Source organism: Calidris pugnax, unplaced genomic scaffold (assembly GCF_001431845.1).
Source record: "Calidris pugnax isolate Ruff unplaced genomic scaffold, ASM143184v1 scaffold5, whole genome shotgun sequence".
NCBI classification, from domain to species: Eukaryota; Metazoa; Chordata; class Aves; order Charadriiformes; family Scolopacidae; genus Calidris; species Calidris pugnax.
This window is the reverse complement of record NW_015090814.1, coordinates 2360814-2383169: the sequence shown is the minus strand read 5'-3', so window position 1 is coordinate 2383169 and position 22356 is coordinate 2360814. Positions and strand designations below refer to the sequence as shown.

Sequence of the window (22356 nt, the reverse complement as noted above, 5' to 3'; positions counted from 1 at the left end):
CTAACAAAAAGTTCAGACTTTCTTACAGTTCATCGTTAAAAGATGTTTCAAGATTTTTTTTTTGTATTCCTGTAGTATAGTTAACATTGTGAAGGATGTAGGAGGTCAGGATCTCAAAAGAGAGATGTGGACACAGGGATAAATGGAAACAATAAATAAAACACAAAAAGCTTTAAGTAATGGTGTAAAATCCTAGTTTTGCAATATTGGTGTTAACCTGGACTTTAGTCATGACGTAAGGGGCTTTCTGGAAGAATCTTACACGTTTTTTGAGATAAGAAAATAAGGTTTAAAGGTTTGGAAAGGTGGATGTCATTTTTAAGAATAGTCCAAGCCTTGACTGCCAACAATTCAAATGTAACTACTAATTCAAATGTTGAAATATTTATTATTGCTGTGGATTTATATTTTTGCAGGGGTTAAGAGAAATCACCAGTGATAAAATTAACTGTTCTAAAGTTTATTGTGAGAGGTGACATTTAGAATGAGCTTGTTCTTGTTTGTGTAGAGTTGGTCACTGAGGAAAATATGAAAGTGTGACCAAATGGAAGGGTGTGCCCTGTGCCCTACAAGATGTACTTAATGCTCTCTTGCTGTACTTTGATTTTGTGTGGTGTGTTTTGGTTTGGGTTTTTTTTGTAGCTCGGGACCTCTTCGTAGTCAAAGAGGTATTATAGAGTCATGGTTCCTTCTTGCACTCAGCTTAGTTGCTTAGTGAGGTCTATACAATTAGTAGTTTCTGTATTCAACAGTCTAGATTTGGCTTTGTGTGTGTATTATTTATATTTTTTTTTCATTCTGTTATGTGTGTAACTGCTGTTATTAATAATGTTTTTGAGAGCAGTCAGGAATACAGATTGGTTTCACTTTTTGCTCTCCAATCTACTAGTATTACCTTATAACGTTCCACTTGGTATCTGACGTGTATTAGGACTGTTGGTTGTGTGGCTTTTTGTCATCTGGTGTCTGGCAGAATTTAATTCAAGTACTTTCCATCCACAGACATTTCAATATACCAGGTCAATACGGTACTGGTTCAATGGACTGGCTTTTAGTGCCCCAGTTCAATACATGCACACACTCAGTGGAAGAGTGGACCAGCTACTTCTGTTACTGGTTTTTGTGCAATCCTTTCAGTTAATGCAGTGCTTTCTGGGGTCGGTCCCTTCTCCCAAGTCACAGGCAATAGGACAAGAGGAAGTGGCCTCAAGTTGCACCAGGGGAGGTTCAGATTGGAGATTAGGAAATACTTCTACACCAAAAGGATTATTAAGCATTGGAACAGGCTGCCCAGGGAAGTGGTGGAGGCACCATCCTTGGAAGTATTCAAAAGACGGTTGGACATAGTGCTTAGAGATATGGGTTAGTGATGGTTTGTGTCAGTGTTAGGATGATGGTTGGACTCGATGATCTGAAAGGTCCCTTCCAACCCAGGCAATTCTATGATTATTGATCCATCTCTGACATGGCAGTTCTTGCATTTCAACAGATGCTCTCATCTCTTTTCTTCAATATAAAAATTTCGTTTTCTTGTTATTTAGTGAATTAGTTGCACATTCCTGTGCAACCTGCTCTAGGTGGACCTGCTTTGGCAGGCAGGTTGGACTAGATGGTCTCCAGAGATCCCTTCCAAGTCAATATCACTAGATGGTCTCCAGAGGTCCCTTCCAACCCGATACCGTTCTGTGATTCTGTGAATTCCAAGTTAACTAATGGACAAATAGTGAGGCAAAAAATTAAGTAATCATTTATGCAGTGTTTTTAAGTGGTCGTTTACATAATGTGAGATTTGGAGACAACCTGCAAGTTCTTCAAAATCCTGGCCTTCAGCTGGTTTACAAAGACTGGCTTAAGAATATGACAGGTAGCACAAGCTTCATGCCCTGTTACCAAACCATTGAAGTGCCTCAGTTCTACAGTGATGGTTTATGTACAATATCTAAAAAGCCATATGTTACCAAATTATAGGTTCCTAAACCTGGAAAAAGCATTTTCATTACCTCTTACTGAGTGAATATGCATTATTGTGGTGTTGCTGTTTGTGGCAGAGGAAGGGCCACAATCGTAAGTGCTTTGAGTGTTTTGTATTTAAATGTGAAGAAATCACTTGGGAAGTTAGAAAGTGAATTAGTAGCTTTTCACTATAGGCAAGGAATGTTGTTACGAGTATTGCAGAATGAAAAAGAAAACCAATAAAACAAACCAACGTTGAAACACTGAATAAAAAAGTATAAAATAACTCTGGTAAGAACGGATATAGTTGAAGGCCTTTTGTGTTCAGTCTTAGCCTGTTTCTTCTGGCTGGAGCAGGGGGTTAAGTGTTTTAGAAAGCAGTGTAAGGTTAAGGTGGTTTTACTTCCTATTTTTTCTTGTCGACTTTATATTAAACAAGTATGAGACTCTGAGAAATACTATGAGGGCCAGAGCACCTGTCCTCTGAAGGTGAAGACAGGCAGAGAGAGTTGGAGATGATCAGCCTGGAGACGAGAAGGCTCCAGGGAGACCTTAGAGCTCCTTCCAGTCCCTAAAGGGGCTCCAGGAGAGATGGGGAGGGACTCTTGATCAGGGAGGGGAACAATAGGATGAGAGGGAACCGTTTAAAACAGAAAGAGAGGAGATTTAGGTGAGATCTCAGGAAGAAATTCTTTGCTGTGAGGGTGGTGAGGCACTGATACAGGTTGCCCAGAGAAGCCGTGGCTGCCCCATCCCTGGAGGGGTTCAAGGCCAGGCTGGATGGGGCTTGGAGCAACCTGGTCTGGTGGGAGGTGTCCCTGCCCAGGGCAGGGGGGTGGAACTCAATGATCTTTAAGGTCCCTTCTAACCCGAACCATTCTATGATTCTATGAATATAAAAATGAAATGGTTTACAGAGTGTGGTACAATGTTCTGGTACGTTATAAAGAACAGAACCTGAATTGGTGTGGAACTAAATGCTTACTGAAGGATAGGAGAAAAAAACCATTATTTTGCTGAACTCAGAGCTTCAAGGCCTGCCTGACATGGTGTGCCAGAAGGCAAGTCTTCTCTTTTCGTGGTGGGGTTCAGTACTGAGATGGGAGGGAGGAGGTTTAAGCGGATTGGCAGAAGAATCAGGAATAACAGTGGCAACAGAGGGTGCCCTTAACACTCAAAAAAACCTTGGCATCAGCTGGTGTTGAAAACATTTTAGGAATACGGAGTGACCTTCACTGGTTACTATTGAGTTTAGAAGTGCTGCGTTAATTTCTTTGATATGCTGACTTTTTTCTGACAGCTTACTAAAATAAAGAACAAAGAAAGCTTAAGATGGTTTGAAATTAAAGTAGCAAGTTGTGTTGGGAAGTATTTAATACTTACTGCAGGTGTGGATTGACAGTGTTGTAGGCTGGAGCCATTTATCTATGAAAAGAGAAAAGATACTTTGCACTGGGAGGTTTGCCATCTTCCCTTGCCAGTATGATATGTCTGCTTTTGGGTTACAGTGAGCTTGTCCACAGGTGATAATTGTCTCTGTTTTTTTATAAAATAGATATTTTTTTTTCTATTAAACCGTGTCTGGATTGTATTAGAGGCAGTAAGATCCACAAAAGGAAATGCCTCAGAAATGTTAGTGATGAAACATTCTTCCCTGGCAGTTTCTAAATGGAGCTGTTATTTCAGACAAAGTGTATTTTCCTCTGCAACATCTAATGCAAAGTGAGTATGTTATTCTGAATTAGGTGTATTTCTATTCAAGAATGTGTTTTTATACTTTGGTTTTTTGCAGTACATGCTACAATGTCTTTTTCAGCAAGATTTCCGTTTAATTTTGCAGGTAGGAAGCCCTGTGCAATAACTTGGAACAAATGAAAATAGTTAGCACATTCTGTAATTAAACAGTAAATCATCAAGTTCATACACATTTTATTTTTTTTTGAGCCTTGGTGTATACTCCAGCCTGATTTTGCATGACTCTGCTGTCCCATTGGCTAGCAGTGAAGCTGCTAACACTGGCTTTATTTAAAGATGTAAAAGGACTTTCTAGATTATCATATTGTATGATGATAGTATATAATATACTTAAGGCTTTTAGCATGTTGGTAATACAAGAAGTGATATTTGGCTTCCATAAAATGCTTAGTACAAAGCCTAATTCCAGCAGTGGTAATACAAGAAGTGATATTTGGCTTCCTTCAAGATATTCATAAAATACTTAGTACAAAGCCTAATTCCAGTTGTACCAATACCTATAACTGGTCACTACAGCATTATTACCAGCATGGGCTGGCTTTTTAGTGTCAGTATTTGAGATCTTCATTACCAGCATGGGCTGGCTTTTTAGTGTCAATATTTGGTATCTTCCACCAGAAAGGACCAGAAAGAGTTGTTGCACTTTTTGTTTTGTTTTTTTTTTTTAACCTTAATGCAATTTGTTGAAGCCACATAACAAATAAAATTTCTGCCACATAAGTCCATTAAATGATTACTGTTCATTAACAGGCAAGATGTTGGAACTAGCTACTGTGAAATTCAACGTGGAGTTTGTGTCTGTTGTGCAGACTCTTGTCTAGCAAATGCTATTCTGAAGCCTTTCGAGTTTAGTTGAGTAACAGGCCTGGATTTTTTTTTTTTAATTTTTTTTTTTTTTTTTGAGATGGAGAATATGTCCATATGGTAGATACCAAGCTGTGGAAGATCAAAAGTTGATCTTCCATTTAGCATATAAATAGCAAGAGTTAAACAAAATTGGATGAATAGCTGGGTTAAACATATGGCATATGTTCAAATCTGTTATCCCATTCTTCAAAGTTGGTTCTCTTCTTGTGATCAGAGGACAATAGAATGAATCAGGGAAATGTTCTAAGCAGGGGTAATTACTCAGTTTGCTAAATGTTTAAGATTATATCACAGTCACTGATTTTTATATCAGTTAATGGGATTATACTATGATTTTAGTCAGATTTACAACTTATGTTTAGTATTTAGCCTTTTTCTTGTGTTTCAGCAGTCTTCAGAACATCTCAGCATTTACATGGGGTTTCTCTAAATTTCCAGGGTCAGTCGGTGTATGACTTAAATTGAGTTGGAAGCGGCACTGAGAAATCCAATCCTCCCTCCTCATTTCAGTGAAGTACCTCTTGTTTAGCACAAAACCAATTTCAAGACATCAGGTCTGACGTTGTTCTGTTCCAAACTTTTCTTCGTTTAGTGTCTCCTGATCAAATTGTCACAGCCAGCAGCGTGAGTAGAGTCTGGAAGACTTGCCAAGCGGCAGGCGTCTTGCAGGTTTAGCAAGCGTTCTAGGAAAGTATGTCTGACCTTGCCTTGTTTCCATGGTGCCACAGCCTTGGAGTAAATAAAGGTGACGTGGAGCTGGCACATGGTTGGTACCGTTGGAGTGCAGTCACATAACACAGCCATGCTCAGGCTGTAGGTGGATTCATGGAGCGGTCTAGCTGCTTGGGGTTTGATTTGGACATTCAGTGTGTCACTTTGAACTTGTCCTACAGGTTCTATTGTTTTTCTTGTTCACACAGAATCACAGAGTGATACGGGGTTGGAAGGGACCTCTGGAGATCATCTAGTCCAACCCCCTGGCAAAGCAGGTCCACCTAGAGCAGGTTGCACAAGAATGTGTCCAGGTGGGTTTGGAATGTCTCCAGAGACAGATACTCCACCACCTCTCTGGGAAGCCTCTTCCAGGGCTCTGCCACCCTCACAGGAAAGAAGTTCCTCCTCATGTTTAAGTGGAACTTCTGATATTCAAGTTTGTGCTCATTTCCTCTTGTCCTGTCCCTGGGCACCACTGGAAAAAGACCGGCCCCATCCTCCTGACACCCACCCTTTAAGTATTTATAGGTGTTGATCAGATTCCCCCTCAAACTTCTCTTCTCCAGACTAAAAAGACCCAAGTCCCTCAGCCTTTCACTTCAAACTTGCCCAGCCCTACAGGTTCTATTATTTTTCCTATTCTATGCCTGTGAATTATTTTTCCTATTGTTAATCCACTGCTACGCTTGATAATGTAGTCGTTGGCCAACATAAGGATCCTGCTGTCTGTATTCTTGAGGATTTTGTCTTCTTTCCTTTAAGAAAAGAAGTCAGCTGCTGTATAGTGTTATCGGGTCTTTCCTGGATCTTCTGGTGCTAGAGGGAGGTGAGGGGCACTGGAATGGGTAGGGTGGTAACAGGGCTGTGAGAAAGCGTGCGCTGAAATAATGCTCTTTTTCATGTTGTTTCCAAATGACTTGCCCCGTTCCCTGGAAGTGAGTCAGGAGAGCAGCCATCTGCTTGTGAGCACCACCGTGTCACGGGAGGCACCAAAAGCTCACAAGAAAGAGCAACGTTCTTGGAGATACGCAAGAATCTTGCCCTGGCACTGGAGCAGAACAGCCAGAAAAACAGCCAGATCAGATAACTGTCTCGAAGCAGATTGCTTTTTCTCTTAATACCGTGCTCTTTCTTTAGGCTTGTCATTCATGCTCAAAGTTTTCATCAAAACTATGTCAATCACTGTGTCTCACTTCTAGAATCAAGGATTAGTGATTTCCCACCCTCCTTTACAGAATGTAGCAATTCTGTGCAGCTTACTGCTCCCTTTAGTTATTGCTAGAGACAAGTTTTATCTTTAAATATAGGAAGGATGAGCTCTGAATGAAGTTGGTCACCTGGAAACAAAAGCACCAAGTGTCTTAAGGCATAGTTGACATGAATATAAATTTGTTATCCTTTTTAAACCATAATTAAATCAATGGTAAATCTCTACAAAGTGTATGCTTTGAGGTTTCTAATACAGCTGTGTTTACCCAACAACGTATTTAGATAGAATTCATGCCAGTCCATTACGTTCTTACTTGTATTTTCATGTCATATGGGATACTGTGTTTATTGCAATGAATGAGGTTCATTATGGAAATAAAATGATGGTTAAAAATACCACTACTTAGGATCCTAGGGAAAAATATTAGTTCTGCCTTACAGGGGCAGTACTTGCATGTATGAAAAGGGTTGGGATCGAGTGAAAACATCTATTTCTATGTGATCATCAGATTTTTCAAGCTTTTTGAGAAAGGTGCTTAGGTCATTCTAGAAATGGAATCTCTCAAACTAGAGTTTTGAAGAAAAAGTGATGCATCCAGTCCTTTGTTACATTCACTGACTTGCCTAGGATTTTTCAGAGATAAGTCTGTAAGTTAAATCTGAGAGTTGTTTTTCATTTTAATTTATGAGTAGGTTATTTAGTGTGGGATTCAGCTGATGTCTTGCTAAATATCTGAGCCTTAACTTGGATAAGACATTTTTATTCTTCAAACTCTTTATTTTGTTGTATTTGAATTGTGTGGGTTTTGTGGTTTGGGTTTGGGTTGGTTTGTTTTTCAAGTTGGGCTTTCAGGTACTGTTTTTTCCATTAGCATATAAACTCCTTGAGATGTCAGTACAGGAAATTTTACCTGAAATGACTTCAAAAGGCTGAGAGCCATTGCCTTAGTTTTGTGGGTTGGGTTAATCTTTCCTTCACTGCTTCACAGGGAGGGGAGCCATATGATGAGGGGGAATGGTTTTAAACTGAAAGAGGGGAGATTTAGATGAGATCTCAGAAAATCTTTGCTGTGAGGGTGGTGAGAGCCTGGAAGAGGTTGCCCAGAGAAGCTGTGGCTGCCCCATCCCTGGAGGGGTTCAAGGCCAGGCTGGATGGGGCTTGGAGCAACCTGGTCTGGTGGGAGGTGTCCCTGCCCAGGGCAGGGGGTTGGAACTGGATGATCTCTAAGGTCCCTTCCAACCCAAACCATTCTATGATGTATAAAACCAGTGTATTTATGAACAGATTTATATCTTGACTTTCTCCAAAAATATATTGGTCTTTCTCAGCCTTTGTGCTTTTCTAAAGGAAGAAACATAACTTTCTGTGTTACTTTGATATCGGATGCAGCTACGCTGGGCAGGTTGTTGGGGCCCTTCTATTATGATTTATGGTGCTGTGTTTATACTGAAGTCACGTGCTGGTTGTACAGCCATAATGCTATTTACTGTCACACGTTCTTTCCAGGCATGCAACCTTAAACCCACATCACATACATCTTTGGAATTGTAGCCAGGAATTTTCGTGTCCTTTAAGTTTAGCTAAAACTTCTTATAATGTCTTTGTTATGCTAATTAAGCTTCTGCAGCACTTGAGGCATGTTTACAAAGTTATTTTTAATTGTGAAGAGAATGAGAACTGTTTCTTGTATCCTCTTCCGACAGATACAGCACATGTCACTTGGATTCTGTGTTTCTGTTGCTTATGCAGCCAGCCTTGGGTGAATGTAATGGATGGATAGGCAGCAATCTAGGATGACAGGGATTCAAGAAGACAGTGAAAATGAAAGGTTTGGGTTTCTGACAGGCATCGTCTGAATTTTGCTGAAGTAATGTAAGATGTTGCCACCTCTGAAAGAGATGGCAACCAACTCTTACCAACAGTTACTCTGCTCTGACTAGAGACTACCATTTCCCTACCAGGGTGGCAGAACACTACTCATGGAATTGTAGAACAACCCAGGCTGGAAGGGACCTCCAGAGATCATCTGATCCAGCCTTTTCTGGGAAAGGGAACTTAAGATGAGATTATCCAGCACCATATCCAGTAGCATCTTGAAAACCTCCAGCAATGAGGGGACCCTGCCATGTCCCTGGGGAGGTTCTTCCAGTGATGGGTTGTTCTCCATCCATATATGACTTTATAGTGTAGGTTTGGGTTTCTGACAGGCATCGTCTGAATTTTGCTGAAGTAATGTAAGATGTTGCCACCTCTGAAAGAGATGGCAACCAACTCTTACCAACAGTTACTCTGCTCTGACTAGAGACTACCATTTCCCTACCAGGGTGGCAGAACACTACTCATGGAATTGTAGAACAACCCAGGCTGGAAGGGACCTCCAGAGATCATCTGATCCAGCCTTTTCTGGGAAAGGGAACTTAAGATGAGATTATCCAGCACCATATCCAGTAGCATCTTGAAAACCTCCAGCAATGAGGGGACCCTGCCATGTCTCTGGGGAGGTTCTTCCAATGATGGGTTGTTCTCAATCCATGTATGACTTTATAGTAGGTACTTGCACCTTTAGTGGTGAATAAAGTGCTATACTCAAGTGGGAATAGAGGTGGCAGAAGGATGAGGAAGAGGTCCCTCCTGCTGCTCTGGTGGGTTGGACAGTTGTGAGCAGCAGTGTCTGAAACTGCTGACCTGCAGGGCCAGTGCCCTCAGAACCTTCTTCTCCTGAGGTTGCAATTTTTTCTCATTTCGGGCAACAAAACCACAGTTTAAAAAAAACTTCCATTCTTCTACTATGTGTTAATTTTACATGTAGTTTTGTTGTATTTATATTTTTGTATAAAGAAAGAGTCAGTGTTGAACATCATCTTGGTTTTCCAATAGCAAGGGTTTAACATACTGCTAGATATTTTTTTTTCCTTAAAGATCCTGGAATCATCATAGAATCATAGAATAGTTTGAGTTGGAAGGGACCTTTAAAGGTCATCTAGTCCAACCTCTGAGCCATGAGCAGGGCTATCTTCAACTAGATCAGGTTGCTCAGAGCCCCGTCCAACCTGACCTTGAATGTTTCCAGGAATGGGGCATCTGCCACCTTTCTGGGAAACCTGTGCCAGTGTTCCCCCACCCTCATTGTAAAAAACTTCTTCCTTAGATCTAGTCTGCCATTAAGGTTTCTACTCTTTTTTAATCGCTGTTGTGTAAATTACTTAAATAAAAGAATAACAGATTAACGCGAGACTTGTGTTTGCTCATTTTACCACTACGCTAAAAATTGCAGAAAGCTGTGTGTGGAATTTTGTGTATCTTTGTTTTAACCAAGTTATTGAAAGTGCAGGACTGTTTTACTGCAGAATAAAGCTGGTTTATACCTTTATTGGGGATTGTTTTGCAGTCTGATATTTTGATCTGACATCTGTTCTTGCCCGTGTAGTGTCTTGAGTTTCACGCTGCTTGTTATTACACAGTGAGTTTTTTGCAAGAAATTATCTTTTTAGATTAAAATCTTGTGCTTGGGATTTTATTTTTTTTCCATGTAAGAGGAGTAGTGAGAGTTACTATCTCTAAGTGGCAGATAGTAGTAATCCTCTGTTTGGAAAAATACAGGTAATTACCTGAGTGGCTTGTTTCAGCGTGTGTGTGCATCCACGTAACATTTACCTGTATAGATTTGTTCCAGGAATGTCTTAGAATACTTTTATCAAATAAGAGCAGATTTTAATTTGTGTTTTTGAAACAACAGGTTGTTTCAATAGTTCAGTTAATCTTAGGTCATTAGTTTTCCAAGAACTATCCCAACACTAATGTTGGGAGCACAAAACATGTATGAAAATCACTGTTACAGATTTTTTACTTTTGGGTACTTGCCTATTTTATATTTACTGACATATTTTTGAACTGTTTGTTTTGAATGAGACAGATTTTTTACTTTTGGGTACTTGCCTATATATATTTACTGACATATTTTTGAACTGTTCATTTTGAATGAACTTTAAATTCTCTTTGCATATGTCTGTATATGCATATGTATATTATGGCTAATATTAAGTATATTTTATTTCTCATTTATCTTTCTTAATTTCTTTTAACTCTGGGATGCAATACTACACTTGTATTCAAGCAAAACCTCTTACCTGTAGGTGGGATAGTGACATTTTCAATAGTGTGTTTAGTTATGTATATTTCAACTTAGCAAAAATTTTTTAAAATAATTTAAAAAGATCCTCTATTGTAAATCATTCGATATGGACAGGATTTTTGATGTTTTTGAAAGAATTTGCCAAAACTAACAGGTGGGTAAATTTTTTAGTGTCTGGATAAGGTGTCACTTCTGCACGAGCTAATTTATTACTACCTCAAGACATTAGCTTGCACGGCTTTGTCATCTATTCTATTACTTTATCTAATAAATTATGGAAGGTTGAAGTTGAAATCTTTGTGAGTTGCCAGCGCTTCTTTCTATGAATTAACATAAGTTTTTTGGTTTTTTTTTTCCACTGTAGGAAAGCAGAACATAAGCCTGTATGGAAAACTGAACATACGCTGAAATGCTTTGCTTTTTTAGGTCTTGGTTGTTTGCTTACTACTCCTTTTTCTTTTCTTTTTTTCTTTGAATGCTGTCGGTGTACTGAATGATCCCAAAACTGCACGTTTTCCCCTCCAAATGGGTGCTGTTCAAAACAAGGTGCAGAGAAGTTGGGGAGGGGGAGGCTACCTGAGACCCCCATAATTTGAGAACTCCTGACGTGTTGGCTTCATTGTTCTTTCTGGTCCATATGGTAGGATGGAAAATGTGTTCAATATATGGTATTTAAGGAAGTCAAATAGAAAAAAATAATATCTAAAGGTACTTGTTACTTCCTCAGTGTTTGCTAAACAAAGCAGCAAAGCTGTCATTCATCATTTTAAGATTAATTGCGAGTCGATGCGGTAATAATTTTGTTTCTGCACAGCGCTTTAAATCATTGGAGCAATTAAAGCAGGGCTGAATTTGGACAACAGATTTATATTAGTACCTTATTAAAATTAGTTTTAATTAATCATGAGAAATTAATATATGTTCGGGCCATTATCTACATTTTTTGCTATCTAAAAATAATGCTAGCATATAGTTCATACCATGAATTTTAGTCTAATCAGAAATAACCTCTGGATTTTTTAAGAATATGTGGGATTCTGCTTTGCTTAGTAATTTTGGAGAAGAAAACGTTTGGAAACAGTTCTACAAAGAAATTGGTTTTGTTGTGGGGCAAGGAAAGAAGGAAAGGGAATGTATCACGAGGCAGTTGGAAATCTTTGGTATTAAAAAAAAGCCCAACACGAGCACAGTAACAACGATGCACTGAGCATCTATTACTGTGGGTTTGGTTGTCAGACTGATGTAAACTGTATTTGTGGCATTTGAGAACGCAGAGTGGTTTCAGATTGATATAAAAATTAGGGCATGAGAAAGCAAACATTTTAAAAGGGGAGAGGAGAAATTAAGAAAAATATTTCCTATGTGTTGACTCTGTAATTGTATTTCCACAGCATGTGGAGTATTCCAATTGCAAGGACATAATCAGCAGCCCTTCGGAGTTCTAATGTCAAAGCAAATATTTACAAATTTTAATTCCTTTTCTTTTTTTTTTTTGTTTTTTCCTTTAAGGACCACCACACCAGGGGAGACTAAACTTTTAGCTTCTGAAGTCTATGATATCCTTCAGTCTTCCAACATGTCAGACATGGACAATGTGAATGAGATGAATTATCGGCGGCGGAAAGCTCAGTTTTTCCTTGGCAGCACAAATAAGCGCGCCAAGACGGTGGTGCTGCATATAGATGGCCTCGATGATTCGGTAAGGAAACCTGCAGCATTTTTGTGAATAAGGGATGCTGTACTGAGAGGTATTTTGCCCACAAAAATACTGTATTCAGGCTACTTGTGTGGCGTCATCGTTTGTTGGCAATTTCTGTGAATCCGATTTTGAATCGCAAGATACGTATAAAATCTGGCATAAATTGAGCTTACTCAGAATATCTAAAGAAGATGTTTTAAGGTAGTTTCTTTGATAGTATTCTAATTACTCTAAAAAAAACAAAACTATTGTGTTTCCACCTCTCCAAATTTTCTTTCCTTTTTCAAGAAAGGTGCATTCAGCAGTTTCACTTAAGGCTATCTGGTGGTTTGTATCGGTATGTTAAACTAAAAGAAAACACGTTTCCTTTTAGTTAGGAGAGATTTCAGACACTGTTTTGTTGTTTGTTTTGGGGTTTTTTTGTTGTTGTGTTTTTTTTTTTTTTTAATTACTCTTAATTTAGAAACTCTGTCTTTTCTTTGAGCTGCTTTTTTGCTACATCTTTTCATTGTCTGCGAGATCTTTTTCTACTGGGGTGACCAGAATGGCATTTTGAGTTAATGAGGTCTCACTGAGTCTTTATGTAATGTCAGAATAACTTCTACGGATTTATCTACCATACCCCTGTAGATAACACCCCAGGGCCATGTTTGCCTTTTTACGGCTGCCAAACAGCATGTAGACTGTTTAAGCAACGTTATCCACAAGTGCCCTCCGGACTCTGTATCTTCAGTTTTGTACCCGTTTTAAATGATCAAACCTGATCCTTTGCCTTTGTTGCTTTACGTTTTGCCAAGTAAGTGTGTCCACGGGCCCGGTTTATCAACAGCACACCCGTCCTACTGCTTTCCTAAGACCCTGGTTAATTCCTTTAGAAATAACATGCTGCTCTAGCTCACTTTGTACAAAGTAAATATTTTTTACAGTTCTGTCCTTCCAGCACTTGCTCTGGCTGGAAAGGCAGCGCTTTGTCAACACCATTGGCTTTTGTGCTCTGAAGTTTTTTTCTAATTCAGTCCTATTGCTTGTCTCCACTTAAGTTTGGGTTGTTTTGCTTTGGTTTTAAGCTTGTAGTTGATTTGTTTGTTCACAGGTGTCTCCAAGCAAGAAATCTAAGCCACTTCTACTTCGTGAGTTTAGGTATTTTGGATAGATTCTATCTTAAAAGTGTTTTCTTTGTGTTCTTCAGAACTTTAGGGAGATTTGTGGAGTTTCTCTCTTAAATTCTGAGGCAAAGGTGTTCTCAAAGTATAGGATATTTAGATATTCAGCTCCAGAGAGCAGAACCACAGGCTCCTGTAGTTGCCTAGAACATGCCAGTGTGTTTTCTTAGCTTGTTGTTGAAGAAAAGAAAAATCTGACTCTGTGCTGGCTGGAGATGGGCTCATGTCCTCGTGTCCGTAGCTCCTTGTTTCACCAGGTGATTAAAGAAATGTCAGTGATACTCCAGGTGCCCACCCAGCACCTAAACCTCCTTATAATGTTCTTTTTAAATGTCAGGATAAGCTGGGACTGGGAGAACGACGAAGGATGTGAACAACAAAAGTAGCTTAGTTTCATTCAACAGTTTATTCCCAACTTAACTAGCAAAGAATGGTGGCACGTAGGAGTGATAAAAGACATAATAAGTAAAGCCAGGGCTGTGTTCTCAGTTCACCTGTGTTTTAGCATCTAAATCTAAAATGTGAAACAAGAAGCTGCTGTTAGGAATGATTGCAAATCCTACAAACGCTTGTGGATTTTGAAACCTCAAATAGTAGATATTGATTAATTCAGGAAGGGAGGGGGTAAAGGTTAGTTGTTCAGTGTGGGGTCAGTTGTTTTTATTTTAAAATCTAATTTTCTGATGACTGAAAGCTTCGTATTAAACAGAGGTGCCTGTGGCTTAACCTGGGATCTCAGAGTAAAAAGTCAAATTCTGTCACAGAATTGCTAAACTTAGACAAGTGAACTGTTTCAATATATATGGTAAACTGCTAAAAAAATCCCCAAACCTGCTATGTTTAGTTCTTCCAGATATTAAAAGAATTTAATTTGCTTGTTGTGCATGAAACTATCCCAAGTACTGACCAGTTATTATTTAATGACTAATATATGCTCTGAGATATATGATTTCTGAGCATAAATTATTTATTTAGGCTAATAAGCTGCAAATGTGTTGCTTCTTGTGTCCAAAGATAGTTTTGACTTTCAGTCATGCACTCACTATCATCTTTGCATCAAATATTACCTGTTTATGAGAAATGTAGCCAATCCAGCAATGTTCTTTTTTGAACTGTCAAAAATGTTAATTATTCAATACATAAACTTAGACAAGTGAACTGTTTCAATATATATGGTAAACTGCTAAAAAAATCCCCAAACCTGCTATGTTTAGTTCTTCCAGATATTAAAAGAATTTAATTTGCTTGTTGTGCATTAAACTATCCCAAGTACTGACCAGTAATTATTTAATGACTAATATAAATATGCGTTGAAATAGCTTTGAAAAAACTTGCAGAAACTTGCAGTAAAAGATAAATCACTTCATTATTTTGAACCGACTAATATAAATATGCGTTGAAATAGCTTTTTATTTCAAACCTTGCAGAAACTTGCAGTAAAAGATAAATTACTTCATTATTTTGAAGATGTGTAAGGTTGTCAGTTTATTTCTGGTAGAGCATTACATTTTCTTTTTTCCCCTTCTCTACGAGCAGTATTTTAATCCTTTGTGTTATAACCATCTTGTGCCAATATTAAAAGGGGGAAAAAAAAACCCCACCAAAGAACATTATTCTAAGATAATGTAGAGCAGATGTAACCGGTACAGGTCGATGTAATGTTACAGCACAGTAGGCGATGTCACTTGCTTTAAACACAACATTCTGTGTGTTATCAACCAAATATTGTCCCTTTGAAATCAGAATTAAGCTTACGCTGCGCGGCGATGTCCGTGAGCTGCCGCAGATGAAGGGGCTGAAAGATCCAGCAGCTGCTCTGATGCGTTCAGTCAGGATGGAGGCAAGGTGTCTGATAAATAGCAACTTAAACACTAACTACTCATCAATGAGCACTTCAGTCAGTCAGAGCTTAACCAGAGGGGACTGTTTAGCTGATCATACGGAGAAAAAAACAGTCTTTGCTTTTCAGCATTTTTTCTCTAATTATTTACAGTTGATTCCATCCTTCTTTGACTTCTAAAGTGTAAGCGATTTTTTTTCTTTTCTTTTTTTTTTTTGCTTTTACTTTATAGCAAGTCTATATAGACTCTGTAGAGAGTCTAATATATGTGCACTAAAATGTAAGTCTTAGTTTTTCTTTTACAAAAATGCTGCCTGCCCTCAGACATGCAGGAATTTCCTACCAATAAATAGTCAGCATTTATTGGTAGGGCACACACAGCCCTCTCCAAGTCCTTCAGTTGCCGGTGTTTTCTTTTTGTTTGTTTTTTAGTCTCGGAGGAATCTTTGTGAAGAAGCCTTGTTGAAAATTAAAGGTGTTATTAGTTTTACCTTTCAAATGGCCGTTCAAAGGTGTGTGGTCCGAATTCGCTCAGACTTAAAAGCAGAGGTAAGTGCTCCATAACCCTCCAGATCCTCACCTTATTGCCTTCTGTCACACTAAGCTCTTGCTTTTTCCTCTGTCCCTGTAGGCGTTGGCGACGGCGATAGCATCAACCAAAGTTATGAAGGCACAGCAAGTTGTGAAAAGTGAAAGTGGTGAGGAGGTAGGATATGCATCTTTCTAAACATCAATTGTTTTAGCTCGGCTGTGTCTTTAATACCAGCACCTCTGTGACCATAATCACAGAATCTTCTAGGTTGGAAGGGACCTCAAAGATCATCTTGTCCAACCATCAACCTAACTGACAAAAATAGACACCCACACAACAAACAATATCTGCTGTCAGGAGAAAATGGGTAATTGGGAGTGCTACAATGAGAATAAAGGATATCCTGTGGCAGGACAGGTAGCCATAGAACAGTTTTACAGAACTTTTATGTTCAGAAGAAGGATGAAAATACTGTAATTGTTTCCTTAATGAGATGAAAAGGACCACAGTTAACTTTTTTTTTTGGCTGCAGTGTTTTTTTGGCTGAAGTGTTTTTATTTCACAATTACAGTATGTGTAATTGTGCTATGTCTTTATTTGATATTTTTCCTTCCATGGTAAGCCAAAGCTTTTCTTGTGTATCTTCTAAGCATAGTAGATTCCAGTTCTACAGTACGTTCCATTTATATTACAGTCTGGGGGATGAGGGACTAGAAAGCAGCCCTGAGGAAAGGGATTTGAGGGTGCTGGTGGATGAGAAGCTGGACATGAGCAGGCAGTGGGCACTTGCAGCCCAGAAGGCCAATCACATCCTGGGCTGCATCAAAAGATGCGTTGCCAGCAGGTCCAGAGAGGTGATTCTGCCACTTTACTCTGCTCTGGTGAGACCTCACCTGGAGTATTGTGTGCAGGTCTGGAGCCCTCAATAGAGGAAGGACATGGACCTGATGGAGCAGGTCCAGAGGAGGGCCACAAGGATGATCAGGGGGATGGAGCACCTCTGCTACGAGGACAGGCTGAGGGAGCTGGGGTTGTTCAGCCTGGAGAAGAGGAGGCTCCAGGGACACCTAATAGCAGCCTTCCAGTACCTGAAGGGAGCCTACAGGAAGGCTGAGGAGAACCTGTTTAGAAAGGCCTGCAGACAGGACAAGGGGCAATGGCTTCAAGCTGGAGGGGAGGAGATTTGGGTTGGAGATTAGGAGAAAATTCTTTACTGTGAGGGTGGTGGAGCACTGGAACAGGTTGCCCAGGGAGGTGGTTGAGGCCCCTTCCCTGGAGATATTCAAGGTGAGGCTCAACGAGGCCCTGGGCAACCTGGTCTAGTTGGGGGTGTCCCTGCTGACTGCGGGGAGGTCGGACTAGATGGCCTTTGGAGGTCCCTTCCGGCCTGGGCAATTCTATGATTCTATTCTCACTGTAAAGGGGGCCCCCTCTCTTCTATGATTCTATTCTCACTGTAAAGGGGGATGGGGAGGAGTCTCACAAGGGCCACGAAGATGCTCCGAGGGCTGGAGCCCCTCTGCTGTGAGGACAGGCTGAGAGAGTTGGGGTTGTTCAGCCTGGAGAAGAGAAGGCTCTGGGGAGACCTTAGAGCCCCTTCCAGTCCCTAAAGGGACCACATGAGAGATGGGGAGGGACTCTTTATGAAGGAGTGGAGCCATAGGATGAGGGAGAATGGCTTTAAACTGAAAGAGGGGGGATTGAGATGAGGTCTCAGGGAGAAATTCTTTGCTGTGAGGGTGGTGAGACACTGGAACAGGTTGCCCAGAGAGGTGGTGGAGGCCCCATCCTGGAAACATTTAAGGCCAGGCTGGATGGGACTTTGAGCAACCTGATCTATTTAAAGATGCCCCTGCTTGTTGCAAGGGGGTTGGACTAGGTGACCTTCAGAGAAACCTGGTCTATTTAAAGATGTCCCTGCTTGGGGGACTTGGACTAGGTGGGGGTTAGACTAGGGGGTTGGACTAGGTGACCTTCAGAGGTCCCTTCCAACACATTCCATGATTTTATGAACATCAATTCCTATCATCATGTGTATCTATGTGTAACTTTCATGCACTCTTTTAAGTTAGAACATCTGACATAGTTTTGATCCGTTGTGTTTTATCAGATGCTGGTTCCGTTCCAAGATACTCCAGTGGAAGTAGAGCAGAACACAGATCTACCTGAATATTTACCAGAAGATGAAAGCCCTAGTAAGGAACAGGACAAAGCAGTGTCTCGTGTTGGGTCCCACCCAGAAGGTGCGGGGAGCTGGCTCAGCACGGCAGCAAACTTTCTATCGAGGTCTTTCTACTGGTGACTTGGTATTTGGTGTTAAAAGACTGTGTGAGTGAACCACCAGGGGGGCCAGTTTTCCATTGGTGTGGTGAACTGCCAAGTGCAATTTGCAATAAATCATCACGAAAAAATTTTAGATTAAGCAAATGTATGCTGCATTTTACATTTTATTGGACGTTTAGCCTGACAGGGCAGGGGTCAAAGGACAGAGGCCTCCAATCAAATTGTTCTTTTTCTTTTTCATGTAGATTTTATTGCTTCACTTTTTAAAAATGGGTCCACTGTTATATACCAAATGTTTATGTGTATAGAGCTTTAAGTTTAACTTCACATGAAACACACGGTAGGGAGAATCCATCTAACTCAAGTCTCAGGGCCTCTGTGAAAGAAAATTCTTAATAGCTCTAGTTGTGCATTAAAAAAAAAAAATGCCCTTTTTATTTCTGCATCCCTTTGGGCTGATGTTATTTTGTTTATAATTTTCTAGATTCTGAGTCCAGAGAAAAATATAGTCTGCCTCTTTTTTTTTTTGCCTTTATTTTTGCCAACCATGTTCAGTGTGACCGTGACGTTCCCCTTTTGCTATTAAACTAGAATCACTACAGACTTGAAATTTGCAACCCTTTTTCTGTATATTGACTTTTTTTTGCAGCCTGCCCTTAACCATTGGAGTGCTTGAGATTAAGAAATAAGGGATTGAATAAACACGGATATGTATACATACATTGTACAGTAAATAAACTAGAACATATTTATAATGATGGGTGTGACTGACTGATGTATATAACTAATAAATACCACTGACTGCTCTTTAGCTCAGAAGACTGTAGCAAAAAAAAATAAAAAGCTGTGGTCTAAGGTAGTGATGACCCATTGCAGCTCTGTCTGCAGAGAGTAGGGGGATGTAGACTGTATTTGGTTAAGAAATGGTGTTCACTGTTAGCAAATATTTAATGGTAACTAGAAACTTCGTAAACTTGAAGAATAAAGCAGAACTGAATGCCTCTTTTGCCACGGTGCCACACTCATAAATTTTGGCTTTAACCCTTTTTGTCTTTTTAACCTAACAGATCTGATTGGTAATTATTCTTCCCTCCTAAGGTCTTTCAGGAGACTCCCGTGAAAGCACATCAGCTTGGATAGGCTTAAAAACATATGCAAACGATTGGCTTTACCTTGTTAGTTACAGACAGTATAGGTTTAAAGATGTCTTGGTGATTTCCGTGACCAAGAAGTGATAATAAAAGCAAAACTTCCGTATGTAGAGAATAATATATACCTGAGCTGTTAGTAAACACTGTGTGCCTGAGAGGATTCAATACACAGTGCTTGAAAACTGCAGTGCCACTGCTTTGTTGCACCAGAGAACCGTGGCTGAGAACTTTAAATAAATGTTATAAACCTCATTATACGATGCTTTTTTTATGGTAATGTATTTGCTATAATATTAATTACATTTACCACTTGGAGACTCAGAAAAAAAAAAAGAATAAAATCAATGCATCAAAGTTATTCCCCTGTGCCTATGCACAAGGAATAAAATAAAAAGTATCACAGGCTCATAATGCTACAGAAATGCTAAGGAAATGATAATGTAAAATAATAACGCAGGTCAGAGTTCACCCACCCAAGTTAATTATAATTCTAGGATTAAAAAAAAAAGAAACAAAAGCTTGTTGGCAGACTCGGTGTCTCATGTTTTTTAATGTATCTAGTTTCTTTTCGATTCAGGTTTACACGCACAGATTGAAAATACAGGCTTTTCGGGGCATGTATTGCTTTAACTATTGTAATATTACTCATATTGCTGTCTAGAATGTTACAGTACCAAACGTGTTTGAGAAAGTCCTCTGTTCTATAGCCATGGATGCAGAGTTTTTTCTTTTTCTGCATTAACATCTGTTTGCGTTTTTTGCGTTGCTGCACATGGATTTACTAAAAGCCTACACCCTGTGGATGTTAATGGTTCGATACCAGTAGGTATTGCAGTCTGTTCGTGCATTCGGTCCGTAGGTGTGCTTCTCTGACAGTATTGCAGCTCTTGTAGAACAGTTTAAGGCATCTGTACAAGTTTTTGAAATATATTGTAAAATAATAAAGGATAATATAACTAAACGCAGTACGACTGGTGCCTTTTGAAGTGTTCTGATGTTCTTTCAAGCTGTATTACAAATACGTCCCCTTCATCTTTAATTTAACAGAGATGAGTGCAAATGTCCAGTCGTGGTGAGACCTTTGCTGCATGTCACAACAGGTGTTTTGTGTGTGTGTTTAAAGACTACTTGCATTTGAAACAAAGTTTTTGTAGAGGAAGTAGGTAAGTAGAAGCTACTTAAGGGCACCATCTCAAATTCATTCCTAGGGTTGTGGGTTTTTTTAGGACATTAGCTTTTTTTTTTTTTATTACTAGTCATAGAATGGTTTGGGTTGGAAGGGACCTTAAAGATCATCCAGTTCCAACCCCCTGCCCTGGGCAGGGACACCTCCCGCCAGACCAGGTTGCTCCAAGCCCCATCCAGCCTGGCCTTGAACCCCTCCAGGGATGGGGCAGCCACAGCTTCTCTGGGCAACCTCTTCCAGTGTCTCACCACCCTCACAGCAAAGAATTTCTTCCTGAGATCTCATCTCAATCTCCCCTCTTTCAGTTTAAAACCCTTCCCCCTCATCCTATGGCTCCCCTCCCTGATCCAGAGTCCCTCCCCATCTCTCCTGGAGCCCCTTTAGGGACTGGAAGGGGCTCTAAGGTCTCCCTGGAGCCTTCTCTTGGCCAAGCTGAACATCCCCAACTCTCTCAGCCTGTCCTCACAGCAGAGGGGCTCTAGCCCTCTGAGCATCTTTGTGGCCTCCTCTGGACCTACTTCAACAGCTCCATGTCCTTCATGTGCTGAAGTTCTCCAGGAACAGGGATGGGACAAGCCACTGGTGCAGGGAATTGCCCTCTTGGCTTCTCCATGGGAACTGCCCCTCTGGATGTTTGTTGAGGAAAGGGAAGGGTGAGCTCTAGCAGGGAGCAGTGGGGCCGATGCTCTGCTCACCCCTCACAGACACATGGACAGCCAGAATACAATGTCTTTACAAAGGTGTTTTTCTACTCACCTCATTTTACGGACTGCTCAACTGAGCCTACCCACCCAAAATCTCTCGGGGATCCTGGGAAGCACAAAATTTTGTTCGTGCTTCGTTACAAAACTAGGTTGAAGTGCCCACCGTGTCAACGAGAGTCCTCTACACTGGCTGAACTCCTCTGGCCTGGAGCAATGAAGCCGAACGTGCTGCAAACAACTTTCCTTCCCGGGTTATACATAGAATTCCATCCTGATCCAGGTATGACTGAACGCCATTTTTCTCCTCAAAATAGTCCTTGCAGATTTGTTGTAAGTTCTAGATAAAGGAAGAGCTCTTAGTAACAAATACCCTTTCTAGTTGGTTTCCTCCCCAAAAAAATCTTTAGCTATCTTTGCACGTTATGGTATATTTCAAAAGCTTTGTTGATTTATTTCATCGGTGCAGCATCCAACACACACCTGAGGCATTTGCTGTCTTCGTATATGCTAAAGCATCACCCAACTTTATATCACAGAATCACAAAATGATCTGGGGTTGGAAGGGGCCTCTGGAGATCATCTAGTCCAACCCCCTGCCAGAGCAGGTCCACCCAGAGCAGGTCCCACAGGAACGTGTCCAGGTGGGTTTGAATGTCTCCAGAGAAGGAGACTCCACCCCCTCTCTGGGCAGCCTCTGCCAGGGCTCTGTCACCCTCACAGGAAAGAAGTTCCTCCTCATGTTGAGGTGGAACTTTCTATGTTCAAGTTTGTGCCCATTTCCTCTTGTCCTATCCCTGGGCACCACTGAAAAAAGACTGGCCCCAATGTGTAGTATTTTGTTTTAGTTACTTTCCAAGAGCAGGTTTTGGTCAAACCTCCCTTCTCCCCCTGAATTTCAGGTTGGAAATGGTGGCACAGGAAGATGTCCCGTTGTGGTGTGACCTTTTGGCCATGCTCCCTTCACTGCGGGATGATCCAGTGTGTGTTGGTTCGTATTAAACTTTGAAGGGCAGGTAGAAGGTCCAGTGTGGTGACTCCTCCTTTTTGGGAAGGGGGAGAGGGAGGGAGGGAAGGGAAGCTGGAAGCCGGTTTCCACTTGCAAGGGGCTGATCCTCCCGGACAGAGGAACAGCACTAATTTAACATTCCATGAGAATTTAATTTGTAT

General features: G+C 40.4%; 1 protein-coding gene across 2 annotated transcripts in view; it reads left to right on the top strand.

The window, feature by feature from the left end:
- Window positions 1–18484, top strand: part of ARMC1 (armadillo repeat containing 1) — a 32433-nt gene extending 13949 nt beyond the window's left edge. For both annotated transcript variants that reach the window (XM_014939651.1, XM_014939650.1), the window contains exons 4-7: window positions 12141–12330; window positions 15766–15882; window positions 15965–16039; window positions 17976–18484. In XM_014939651.1, coding sequence (XP_014795137.1) covers window positions 12141–12330; window positions 15766–15882; window positions 15965–16039; window positions 17976–18167 — 574 coding nt within the window. In that variant the 3' untranslated portion in view covers window positions 18168–18484. The remainder of the gene's footprint in view (window positions 1–12140; window positions 12331–15765; window positions 15883–15964; window positions 16040–17975) is intronic.
- The last annotated feature ends 3872 nt before the right edge of the window (window positions 18485–22356 follow it).